This window comes from Larus michahellis, chromosome 2, assembly GCF_964199755.1.
Source record: "Larus michahellis chromosome 2, bLarMic1.1, whole genome shotgun sequence".
In the NCBI taxonomy this organism is placed as follows: domain Eukaryota; kingdom Metazoa; phylum Chordata; class Aves; order Charadriiformes; family Laridae; genus Larus; species Larus michahellis.
The window spans coordinates 89246832-89260464 of record NC_133897.1 but is presented as its reverse complement, the minus strand read 5'-3'; the positions used below and the strand labels follow the sequence as shown (position 1 = coordinate 89260464).

At 39.0% G+C, this 13633-nt stretch overlaps 1 protein-coding gene across 2 annotated transcripts in view; it reads left to right on the top strand.

Annotated features, from left to right (window-relative positions):
* The window catches only part of TRIO (trio Rho guanine nucleotide exchange factor), a 259570-nt gene that overhangs the window by 98902 nt on the left and 147035 nt on the right, over positions 1 to 13633 (top strand). For both annotated transcript variants that reach the window (XR_012585654.1, XM_074576181.1), the window contains exons 7-9: positions 2537 to 2728; positions 6356 to 6487; positions 10342 to 10572. Coding sequence is in view for 1 of the 2 variants with exons in the window: in XM_074576181.1 (XP_074432282.1) it covers positions 2537 to 2728; positions 6356 to 6487; positions 10342 to 10572 (555 nt within the window). In the remaining variant the exon portion in view is untranslated. The remainder of the gene's footprint in view (positions 1 to 2536; positions 2729 to 6355; positions 6488 to 10341; positions 10573 to 13633) is intronic.

Sequence of the window (13633 nt, the reverse complement as noted above, 5' to 3'; positions counted from 1 at the left end):
CTGCTCAGAACAGCATCCGTGTCCTCAGCAACGGTGGTGATGCACCCCAGGACACAGTCACCAGCTACTGCTGTACTGGCTACCCTTGTAACATCAGAGACTTCAACCCAGAGGGAGCTCCAGAAGGAAGACACAGCTCTGCAGGTCCAGGGCTGCAGGGAATGCCTGTGGCCTCTCGCCAAGGCTGGGGCATCACGAGATGGTTTCCTTGCCCGCGGGAGGTGTGCAGTTATTAAGGATCTATGTCACCACATAAAGGAGCTGCAGCAGGAGGTCAGCAGTCTGCACAGCATCAGAGATAACGAGAAGGAGATTGACCAGGTCTTTTCCAACACTCTGCAGCTTTAAGAGCTCAAACTACCAACTGTACTGAAGGGAGGAGTGTCAGGCAGAGTTTGTGCCTGTCTGTTCGGGAAGTGGAGACTCCCATGATGATGAAGGTTGAAGATATTGGTTTCTGGCACTAGGAGGAAGGCTTCTGCTCCACCTGAAAATTTGCAGCTACAGAATAGGTTCACTGACTCATGGCCAATGAAGAGCTGGGAGCTGTCAAAGCATCTGTGCCATCTGAGACTGAGCCACACAGGAGCACCAAAAGGAAGAGGCAAGTGACAAGAATGGGAGGCTCCCTTCTGTAGGGAACAGAGACCCCTATCTGCCAACCTCACTCATCCTGTATGGAAGTTTGCTGCTTGCTGGGGGCTTGAATTTGGGATGTTGTGTAGACTGCCAAAGATTGTCCAGCCTTCAGACTGTTGGCCTTGCCACTCTTCCATGCGAGCACCAGCAATACTGCCAGGGGTGACCTAGAAAGTCTCAAGCATGACTACGTGGCTCCAGAGGTAATGGTCAAGGGCATGGGAGCCCAGGTGCTTTTCTTCTCAATTCTGCTGGTGAGACAGTAGATGGATCCTGCAGGTCAACAACTGTTTACACAGCTGATGTTGGCAACAGGAAGATCAAGGATTGCTGTTCGGCAAAAAAGTGGGGCAAAAGTATCTTTGCCAGCAATCCAAACAACCTGATAAAAAGAGCTTTAGGGTAAGAATGACGGCAGAAGAAGAGGACCAACAATCAAGTGAGAAGTGGTGGCAAGCAAAGGGTCTGTGGTGATGCGAACAAAATAGACACTGTTATCAACAAAACAGGGCTGAACTGGGGTTGCTCCGAGTGTACACACAGAAATTAGGATGTGCCTGCAGGACAGCATTATATGGAAAGCTCTCATTCCCTTTCTGGGAAGTCACCATGACCAAGTTCTCTGAAGTACCTGTATGGCATGCTTGTGTTGTACAAATAGAGGCTGAGAGAGCTGGGATTGGTTACCCTGGATAAAGGAATGCTTGGGAGGGATCTTGGGTATATAAAAATATAAATATCTGATGGGAGGGAGTAAAGAAGCCAGAACCAGACTTTTCTGCATGGTATCCAGTATCAGAACAAGAGGTAATGGGCACAAGTTGAAATACGAGAAGTTCAATTTTAAACATAAGAAACACTGGAACAGGTTGCCCAGAGAGATTGTGTTCTCTCCATCCTTAGAGTCTCAAAACTGTACTGGACATGACCCTGAGCAACCTGCTGTGATTGAACCTGCTTTGAGCAGGGTGGTTGGACTAGATCATCTCCAACCTCAACAGTCCTGTGAGTTGAAGAACTTCATTCGAGATGTATAAGAATCAGCCCAAGTGAAAGAGGTGTCAACTCAGCATTATATACATATAGCTCTGGAAGAGCTACTCAGAAACCTTTTGGTGGTGAAGTTGTTCTTGTTTCTGGCTTTGCAGGAATCGGAGTGTTGTTTGTTCATACAGAATCAGAACAGGAACAGATTTTAGATGCTTTAGGCCAAAATACATATGTGAGCTAAAAGGAAAGAAAATTAGAGTGACTGAGACCCATCACTGACTAATGCCAGTATGCTAGAGAATCTTTCTGATCTTTGACCTTATTTGTTTGGTTTGTAAGTACTAGCTCTGAGGTAATATAGTGACAGGAAAATAAAAATCTGAAACTGTTGGTCTCCTTAGAACTCAGAATTATGTATTTTGTTACTTGAAAAGTAGAAATACTTTGAGAAGTTGATGTAAAGATTTGTAGAGTGATGTTGCATACGTGGGTACTGTGGATAGATCAAATGCTTACTAATCATACTTTGATTTTCCTATATTGTGTGTGTCTGAATGTCTTGTTGACTTGAATGTCTGTAAACATTCTTATTGAGGCTGTTGCAAAACATGGTTAGCTTTTCCTCTTCATTGTAATGATGGGTCTTCATACAATATGACTTTGTTTAAACTGACCATTAGTGTTAGCTTGAGACTCTCTGATCATTTCAAGTTGTCCTTCTCCCTTGTCAATACAGATAGGCTGTTACATTGTACACCTAGATTCCAAAGTTAGGTATCCACAAACTTGGCAAATAAAACCAGTCTGTTAAGCAGTACTGTAATAAAGAAGAATGTTATAGAAGTATACCTCTGTATTTAAGTGGTCTGCTAACTCCCACTAATTTTTCCCTCCTTCTTCTCCATAGAATGTGTATGTAAACATAAACCGCATCATGTCAGTAGCAAATCGCCTGGTCGAGTCTGGCCATTATGCTTCACAGCAAATAAAACAGATCGCTAATCAGTTGGAGCAAGAATGGAAGGCGTTTGCTGCAGCCTTGGATGAACGTAGCACGTTACTGGATATGTCCTCCATCTTCCATCAGAAAGCTGAACAGGTTAGTGAATGGGGAGGGCACCAACAAAAATTTCCATGCTGGAATGGTGAGTCGTACTGTTTGCTTTTCATTTAAACAGAAGTACAAGAGAGCGATTGAAAAGGTTGGCAAGAAAGCCAGAGCATTCATTTTTGCCAATTTCAGCTGATACTCAAACAAAAACTTGTTCTCCTCAGGACAGCTGACTGCCCTTACGTTCTCCACAAAATGCTTTGGCTATATCAATGCAAGATAAAACTTAGACAGATTAGATACATGAATCAAAATGAAGTGGACATAAATGCTTAACTATATGAAGCTTTCAAGTTGAGAGAAAGGAAAAAAATTTAGTATATTGCTGTTCCTACATCAAGAAATCATCAGTTGTTCTGTTGTCCTCACCACTCCACCACAATCAGTCCTTGAGTGTCAAGATTTAACTCATAGTAATTGCTTATAGAAAACTAAGTTGAACTGGTCTGAAAGTTGAGAAGTTAATTAACTGTCTTCTGAATCTGAAATTGTGGTGGGAGATGTTTACTTAGTATCCCATAAGAGATTCCTCCTTTATTAAACAAAAATTTTAGCTTTAGGCCTATACCAATTATTTTAATTAAGTCATTAACAGTGTGTAACTGCCAGAGAAGAGGTATATGTAGGGGAAATAGGAATAAATATCCCCAAGTTAATAGTCTTGATGGTGAAAGCATGTTTTCCCCTCAAGGGAATTCAGTTCTGAAGGAGTTGTTATGCGTGTGCTGTTGAGTCACCCATTGATATTATAGATTGTCTGCTCTGTACGTCTCTGGTGAATTTGGAGAGCAGTGGTTCTTGGATGGTTATGGCTGACTGAAGCTCTGGTGTGCTGTGTGGTTGCTGTAGATACTTTCCTTTCCATTTGCCTTGCTAAATTGGATCCAAGAGAAGGTCTCATGTCTGAATTAACTTTAATTTGGAATAAATGAAGGAACCACTTGGGAGCTGATAACTGCAGAAATAGAGGGAGGCAGCACACTTTATTTTAAGATTTTTCCTTGAATTCTACTACGCAGATACTCAACTTCATAAATGTCCAGAAATTAGAAACGTGAATGCATTAAGATGCAAATACACATGGCTTTTTATTGTTAGTGGTGATGTTGTTTTTAACTGTCCTTAAACAGACTAAGGTAAAGTATATAAACTGATGCCACTATAATAAGTATTTTAGGAGGTTTTAGAGAAGAATCATAGAATGTGTTGTGTTGGAAGGGACCTTTAAAGGTCTAGTCCAACCCCCCTGCAATGAGCAGGGACATCTTTAACTAGATCAGGTTGCTCAGAGCCTCATCCAGCCTGACCTTGAACGTTTTCAGGGATGAGGCATCTGCCACCTCTCTGGGCAACCCATTCCAGTGTTTCACCACCCTCATCGCAAAAAATATCTTCCTTATATCTAGTTTAAATCTACCCTCTTTCAGTTTAAAACCATTACCTCCTGTCCTATTGCTACAGGCCCTGCTAAAAAAAAAAAAAGCCATACAAAAAGGAGATGAAGGAATTTTTTTTTGGTATACAAGTCACCAAACAGCTTGAAGCATTTGATAGGCACAGTGTGGTACCTTATAAGTATTGATGCTTTTCTAATTGCTTGGCTTATTCAGGTTTACGTTTACGCACTGTCAGCCGTACACGTAGGAGAGAGATGGTGAAACATGAACAGATAGGTATACCCTGGATCAAGTGATGTCCTTTTTCATAAGAAAATGATGTTCGTCAGAAGTCAAGGGAGTAAATTTTGTGTGTGTGTGCTGGGCAACTCTGGTAAGGGTTGGTGTTACCTTCTTCAGTGCTAAATGTAAGTGTAAACAGGAGGAAAGAGAAGAATGAAAGAAAATAGTGCAGCATCTACTGGGATTAATTTACTTACTCTTTAATTGCTCCTTCTGTGGTTTTCATTTTATGATTAACTGTGATGGATTGTCGTAGTTGCTTTGTAAGATACCTGGCTGTGATATATTAGCTGTTTCATTAACAGTGGAGAGTAAGTTCAAGGAAAGAGGGTTTGGAATAAGAGGAATGACCCCTTTAGAGACTGGTGATGCTTGACTTACATAAAAAGATTATTAAAAAATAAGCAGCCAAAGAAATAACTCGCCCTTCTTGAAGGCACATCTTCCCCTGCAAGTGACAGGTAAGTGTCGCTGCCTGCTGTCAGACGTAGTGAAGACTGCACCCCGCTGTCAGTGCTTGCTGATGGGTGCAAGAGGTATAGCTCTGTGGTCCCACATGGAGCTTCTTTAACATTTGGTGCTCAACGCTAGGGATTTTTAAAATTGTCCCTTGATGAAATGAGAATTAAATAAGTACCTTAAAGTATTTTATCACCCTTCCTCCCAGCTTTCAAACAATAATGGAGTACCAGAAATGGTTTGTGGATTAACATTTTTTCAGAAGACTACATGTGCTCCAGGAATTAAGATACATATGATGAGAGAAATAGCTTTTGAGACTTGAACTTCACATGAATATAGGACAAATTTAATTTACAGATACCGCATGTATTTGGCTGTACTAAGTTTAACAGCTATGAAAACTAGAAAACCAGAAAACCAGATTCTTTCTGCCTCTTTCCTTTCCTAGCATAAGAAGGGTATAAAATTCACGCCCCCTAGCTGTCAAAAATAAGTTGACAGAACTTCTGCTATGTGTACACCTATGATACCAGTTTCTTGTTTGTTAAGGCAGTTTAAGCTTCAGAGATAACTTAAATTGTCTGCAGAAGAAATTCTGTTGCAGTATCCTCAGTTTGCCCTGAAAGACTTGACTTGAGCAGCTCTGCTGACATAGCTGTGTGCTCGAAGTTTAGTGTTAGTCCTGTGAGACTCCTGCTTAAGTTGTAAATCCCTGACATGCTTGCTGCTGTAGTCGCTTGCCAAATGGATTTAGTGCTTCTCTGCGTGTAGAAGTTAGTGCTTTGGAGACTGAGGTGTGAATTTGCTGTGCTCTGACACTGCTTTGCCTCCTTGATGATCTCTTTCCTGCAAAAGACAACTATGGTGTGTTTCAGTGAACGGTTCACCATTAATTCTTTGTGTGCGTGCATGCGTGTGCAAAGTAACTTGGTTCTCTCTGAAGATTTAAAAAAGATGAGGTGATACCTCACGATACCATGAGTATCTGCACAGGGAGTTGATGGGTGAGAGCTGAGGGTCTGGACTTGAAAGTTATAGAATGTTTTACCACTTTGCATAGACAAGACCTTAATTGTCTGTAATGTATCTGAAATGGTAGGTGCAGAGTGAGGTAAACTTTTTCTTAGCTGCAAAGTCAAGAAAAGGAACAAGAGTAAACTTGAAGCATCATTATTGCCAGCAATTTAATTGGTTCTGAAGGCAGTAAACAGCCAAGTAAGCTTACCTGTCTGTGATCGGCTCAAAGAGTTCCATATAACTAAAAGCACAAGTATAGTCAGACTTGAATATTTGTTTCTATTCTGATATAAGCTTCATTTTTTCCAGTTCAGAGGGAAATACATTAAATGTTTTTCCCTTCAAAAAGTCTTTTCAGTGGCTGTCACACAGATGTCAGTTTTCTTGTATGTAATCAACATGTGTGTACTTATTGATAGAACTCAAAATCAAGCAGAATGTTTTTTCTCTGTTGCAGTACATGAGCAATGTGGACTCATGGTGTAAAGCCTGTGGTGAGGTGGAGCTTCCCTCAGAACTGCAAGATTTAGAAGATGCTATCCATCATCACCAAGGGATATATGAGCATATTACCTTGGCTTACTCTGAGGTAGGTGTCTTGTTTGTTTCCTTAGGTTGCTGACTTGGTAAAGTGGTGTAATGTTGTTTGGATCATGAACTGGCACTGCTTGTTGCATAGTGCATTAGTTGGAAACTCAAGTGCTTGGCTTCTTTTTTAGTTTAGTATACCGGACTTCGCTTTTGAACAATAGCAGCAAAGTGTTAAGTCTGAAAGAAATATAAAAGGCAAGATGGAACCATGTGTGGTACAAACAACTCATGCAGTGTACTAAGTATGTTTTAATTTGCATATTACTGCCTTTTAATAGCAGTATGATACTATCGTTCAAACACTTACTTAAAGGGAAGCTAGTTGGGTAGTCTTTGGGAAAGTATTCTGTTGGCGTGGATTGCTTTAAGTGTGTTTTGAAAATCCACCTCTGAAATTGCCTTACAAAAAATGCTTAACCATCAAAGGACGTCACTCGACAAGCCGGAAGGTAATATACTTAGTTCTGCCAACCTCAAAGACACGTAAATGAGCCAGCATGCCTATGTAGTCAGCATTCGTATGATTAGCATATGCTGCTGCTCTAATCCTGGATTCTGCACACAATGAAGTAATAGTATTTCTTAGTATTTCTAATAGTCGTATTTACAACCTAAGATAAAGTGCTTATTCTGAAGGTGGCCTAGAAAGTGATGAGTAGAGTATCTATTGTTTTTATTCCAATTTTGAGTTCTCATGTGTTTCGGTTAGCTGAAGTGAGAAATTAAGTGGGTATTGACTTCATTATTGGCTAACAGGTATTTTCTGCATTTCCTGTGGAGTTTTTCTTGCTTTCTTTTTCTAGGGCTCTTCTCATCAGAGGGTAAAACTATTTTTGCTGTTAAATTGGACAGATGTTATTCTGGATTAAATACAGCAGTTTCTGTTCCCTTGCACCTTCTTTTAAAAGGAGTTCATGTGGGACTGAATGGTTGTGGTTTATACATTACATTAAAGATAAAACTGCTTTCTGATGGACCAGCTCTATTATGAGCAACTGAATCATGAGTCTGGTCACACTTCATTTAGCAGTAAAGGAGGGTAAGGTTAGTGCTGATGATATACTAAGAATAGGACTGATCAAAAGCAGGTTTTTTGAATACCTGCCATCTTAGGGCCTGCATAAACTTTATTACCATGAGTCAGGTGTCCAGAGTTCACGTGAGTTGTCGCTCTTCTGTGTAAAATACACACTGTTATCCCCATTCCTGATATATGCCACCTTGCTATGTCAACTGATCTAATGACATACTGAAGCACACCTTTGGTGATAAAACTTGTGATCTGACTGCGTATACCTGTTTTAAATCATTCTTGAGAGCATATTTTGTAGTAAGGTATCTCTTCTTCATTATATCTTCTCTTCATTGGGAGGATCCCTTTGTAAAACAAGGGACAGAGACATAGCGTGTTCGTAGTAGATTTATATGAAGAGAGGCAATCTAGGGTGCACATTCCATGGGAGCGCAGCAAGAAATAAGGCAGCTAGGGCTCTCTAGAATAATGATTATAAAGCATTGAAATGAAAATAGTGGGACTTTTTAAAATCGGTTTTGTTTGGTTTGGATTGGTGTGTTTGTGGTTTATTTCATCAGGGATGTGACTGGATTAGAGCCTGCTGTTAAGTGTAAATAAGTACTGTGGATTACCATGTTAAATACCGTTTGCTTCCTGATGATGCATAATGAAAATAAATTAGATGGGTAGATTATAGGATTGGTCTGGCAAATACCTTCAAAATTTACTTAGGATTTCAAAGCTGTAGCTTTTGACTTTGGGGTAGCTCGAGGTTTTAACGAAATCTTCACTGGTACTGCTCAAAAAGAACCTAACATGAGGTGCCTTTCTTCTGATTTCAGGTCATTACTTTTCCGCACCTGGTAAAGCAATAGCTTTGTCTTTAGCAACCTGAATTGGTGCAGAAATAATAGTTGTATGTGTATGTACAAGTCGTGTTCCTCCTTGGGACAGAAGGGCTTATTTTGCCTTATTTAAACACGTATCCCTTTTTGAAGATTGATGAAGTTGTCTTTCTGGGTAAAGATATTATAGAACTGTTGCTTATCATTATTAGATGTATGACTTCATTTCTGTTACAGCACGGAGCTCCTTTCATTTTGTGATGAATGAACAGTGGGAGGAGAGTGAGGAACACTGTGGAAATTACAACACTTTGCCATTCATTTTAGATTACAGTGTCTTGACAACATGACTTGGTTGCAAAGTAGAAGACAGTAATTTTAAGAGAGTAAATGCTTTTAAGACTAGACAGTCTGATTTTACTGAGGGTAATTACTGTATATTACTAGAAAAGTAACTTACTAGCTTATAAACTTAGGTAACTGGTGTGCTTGAAATCCAATAGCTGTGTCTTAAGTGAAGTTATATATCTCACTGAAATCTTAAAGTAGTCATACACTGAGAAGGAAGAAAACTTTACTGTGTTAAGTCTGAAGAGGAAATGTGCATGATCATTTGTTGGTAGAGCTAATAAACTAATCAGATCAAGGGGCTGTCACAATTAATTATTTTTTTCCCCTAAATTTCATGGACTCTGGATAGATAATTGAAGTCCATTATCTTGAAATAGTTAAAATACTTGTACTAGATAATTGCTTTGGATACAGAAAAGAAAAAAAAGATCATTATAGTATCTACTATGGACTATACTCTTTCTTTGCCTGACTTGACTTTATAAGAGCTACTTTTCCAAGTGAGCTTCATTCTCTGTGTTGGTACGTATTACTAAAATGAAAAAGCTTTGGTTGGAACTAAGAAATAAACTCACTTGTAAAATAATAATTAGAAAAGACTTTGCATTCTGATCTGTTTGACTACTGAATAGCAAATTTTAAATGTGCCTAGATTTAGTGAAAATTGTTGAAAATAGCCATTGGGGGAAGGCCTTGACAATTTTTCTGTTTCTGACACGGTGTTGATTTGATGGATTCAAACTATTGTTTACACTACAGTCTTGTGGTTTTGGATTAATTTTTCCTGCCTGTTAGATGAGCTATTAGAGAAGTTCTTTACAGATAGCTGAATGATACTGAATTGTAACAATTCTCTGAGCTTCATGCTTAAAGTGACAGAATAGTTAAATGGCAATGAAAAATGCTTTCAACAGCCTTGGCAAGTGCCAAACGTTAATAGTGACCAGATAAGATAGGATTGTTGCTTTTTAATTAGCCTGCAAGGTAAATCTGAATATTTTTGCTGTGGTTTGAATCGAAGACAACAGTTAGAAGTGACTAATGTTTCTTGTCAGCATCAGTAGTTAAACGCATTTTGGAAAAGAATATCTTTCTGTGCTGCACGGAAAGGTTTTAAGTGGTTTAATCAGGTTTAAGTTTGCTATAATAACATTTTGCCTTTGGCTTACCAGTAACAGTAATAATTTAGAAGTAAATTGTGTCAGATCAAATTATGTCTTGAGTTTATATCTGTTGGTCTAAATGTATTCATCAAATTAATATTAACCCATAGAAAGTAACCTCTCTGTTCACCTTTATAGCAAATGAAGAGAGAGATGCTCCTGGAAGGATAATTCTTGGCAAATGCTTAATTTTAGGTGGTTTGTTGACTAGAGAAAAAGGGGAAGAATATTTATTCTAAGTTAGACTTCACCTGTTAAAAAAAAAAATCACTTTAAAGGAAAAGCACTCTTAAGGTAATCGAAAAACAGGCTGTTGTTTAGAAGAGTGATACTTCTTAAAGTTGTCTAGCATAGAGGGACATCGCTGCTCCCTGAGTTCTTAAAGACATCTGAAATGGGGAGAGAGGGTGAGGAATGAAGTAGTAGTCTAACAAGCTTTTGTCAATACAAGTAATTCTTGGTCCTTTCTGGTGGTCAGGTGAGCCAAGATGGAAAGTCACTTCTTGACAAACTTCAGAGACCTTTGACTCCTGGGAGTTCAGATTCCCTCACTGCTTCTGCCAACTACTCAAAAGCAGTTCATCATGTTCTGGATGTCATCCATGAAGTTCTGCACCACCAGCGCCAATTGGAAAATATCTGGCAACATCGAAAGGTCCGCTTGCACCAGCGGCTTCAGCTATGCGTTTTTCAACAGGATGTTCAACAGGTAGGTTTTATTTCATGTTGTCTGAATGCCTTTGTACTCTTGTCAGCCTGTGATTTGTTGCTGGTTGTATTGACAGGTGGGTTTTGATTGCTAAACCCCACGTTCTTTCATTCAACAATTGAATAGTTGCACGGGATTGAGTGACTGATTCCAAGCTCTGTGTGTTATCAGAGGATATTGGCTGTTATGTGTAGAAATTATATTCATAAGTTAGCTCTGCTTTGTTTTTTTCTTTTTTTAAATTTACCTCTTTGTTTACTTTAAGTCAGATAGGATGAAAAAGATTTTTATTCTAGATGGTTATTCTGAGCTTGTGCTGGAACCTGACATTCACATTCTAGGTAGAATTATGGTTTTGAAGTGTCATAAACACTTGTAGGAGTAACATGCAAAAAATTAATAGTGTTATTCTGTAACAAATTTTTAGTTTCAAATCCTCAGTGATACTTAATTGACTTGATTTGCTTTCTTTAAAACCTGTGAGTAGTATACCAAAGTAGTATAAAAATTACAGATAAGATTACTTTCAGACAGTGATGCTGTTCTTGAATTGGCTAATGGTTATTAGCTGCCATATTTTTATTATTATGATGACATCGATAAAAGTTAGTAGTTAAGTACAGACGTTAATGTCTCTGACATGATTTTAGCTTAAAAAGGTAAAGCTGTAAAGAATTCCTTTATTGATAGACTTTTAATAAACAAGAAAAGTTAGCCTTAGGCTGCAGTTGACAGTGACGTTAGTAATTTATCCCTTAATAGTTCATCTTCATAAAAAAGTGAAGATGGTCAGTATTTGCTGATCATGTTCTTTATTTCAATGTAAAGGTGTTCACAAATCAGGAACTGCTGAATGGGTTTTCTGGACAGCCAGTCATACATTCTGGTTCAACTACTCTTGTTTCTTCCAAACTAGTTGCGCTTTAAGCCAAATTTCTTGTACTTACCTGTTTCAAGAAGATGCTGGATGTGAGCAGTTGGGAGTGAAATAACCTGATTTCCATCATTTACAGTAGTTGGCAAAGATACTTAATTTAGGCAGGCTGTGGGGAGAGTGAGCAATCCTTTTAGCTCAGCTTTCTTCTATACACAGTGCCTATCTCTTCCTCTAAGTTAAAGAAAACAGCTTAAAAATACTTAAGCACTAAATTAAGTGTAAGAATATTAAAACTTTATTAATTAATTTTTGATGTATAAAAGAGGCATATATTGAAAGGCAGGCAGTTATCCAACTTTTCAACAATCAGATGTGACAAAGGATGAAGAAAGACACAAAAAATGTTAGTTGCCAAAAAAAAATAAAGCAGGGTCATGTTATGAATAGTCAGGAAGGGCCTAGAGAACCAAACTGAAAACACTATTATGCCATTGTATGAATCCTAGAGGCTCTTGTCTGAGATTCCTACATAAATAGTAGCTAGTCAGGAAAGTCCAGTGCTAGCACTTGCGTGAGTACTCAGTGAAGGGCACTTGTCAAAACTGATGAGGCATAGTCCACAAATGAATCACCTCTTAAACTTAAAAGGCTTTATAAGGAGTCTTCAGAAACTGAAATTAACATGGTGATTTGCTTCTTGTAGGGAAAATTGTAGGCCCTCTTAGGGTAGCCTTCTGCCAATAAGAGCAGATTGGATCCTGGAACTTTCTCCGCTGGTTTGAATTCAATCCAGGTAGGACCTACTTAGGCAGCCTAGGCCAAGTGATCACCTGAGGTTATTTGCCAGATACATAATTCAGGTCTCAGGCCAGTAGGCCAGGCTACAGGCAGTTTATTTCCTGGGGGAAGGTGTTGATTAAATGCTATAGAGAGCCTTATTGTGCCATTCCTACTCTTTGCCTTTATTATCTTGGGAGTCATAAAACGTTCATAGAAAACTATCATTTTCTGCTCCTTCCTAAGTCACAGCTCTCGGAGCGGAGGAGTTAGCACTGAGACTTCTTTGTTCTTTGAAGTTGGCAAATAACTCTTCAATTAGACTCAAGTCATTGTAGAGTCATCACCAGGTTCTTCACCAAGGAGCTGGATTTCCCTTCTCTCTGTGAGACCTGTCAGCCCGTGGAACTGCTGCATTTAACATCAAATAGTTGCAGGCTTGAAAACAACAAAGTAGACAGCTTTACTTATTTTTATAACTTCCAGTATCAAGAATGTTTTATCCAAATCACACATGTGGATTGTGAGCATACAAGAAGTTTTCAGGATGAACCAATTGGCTCAAGGGTGTTAATCCATCTAGGCTCGTTATTCAGTGCATGCCTTACCTACTGGTTAGAGAAATTCCTTTCTTCCTGTTTATGCCTCTGGTTTCTCTATATGCTTTGCAAGGCAGATCTTTTCATTAAGATCTCAAGATATCCTCTTGACAATTTGAAGCTCCAGCCTTGGTGCCAACGCATTTATCAACCATTTTAGATTTCAAACTAGATCTTACGTACATGAGATGCAGCCGGTGCTTGCCATGTTCCTAAGCCCTTGCCTTAATGTCCCAGTAGTTGCCACTGCCAGAGACTGGATTGTCCTTCGGTTTATCCCTGTAATGGCTGTTAACATCCGTGTTGGAGGCTTCTGAAATGTTGCGTGTGGAAGTATAGCTCTTTGTTATGTTACTTTAACTTAACTTTCAGATACGGGTGTGTTTTGGGCACTGCCTTATGAATCACAGTGTGAATTGTGGTTCATGTTCCCTGTCATAATACAACTTTTCATACTTACATTTCAGTGCAGAACATGCTGTAAGACAATGATAATTCAACATCCATACCAGGCAAATTAATCTAATAGCCAGGAGCTGGTGCCTTTAAGATAACGGCAAGCCCATAATGGTATTTCCCTGGAACAGCCTTGCTTTGGCAGATTGTAGCTCCCTCAGTTTTGGAAATCCATCAGGGGAAAAAAGTGATCTTGAATAATAAGGATTCTTTTTTCATGCAAAACCAAACAAAACCAACCTTATCAGATCATCTAATTTATCTGAGAAATGTTAGCCCCTCAATTGAATAATCATTGACACCATTCAGTGCATGAAATTGCTTGGGTTTAAGGTATTGGTTGAATTTATAT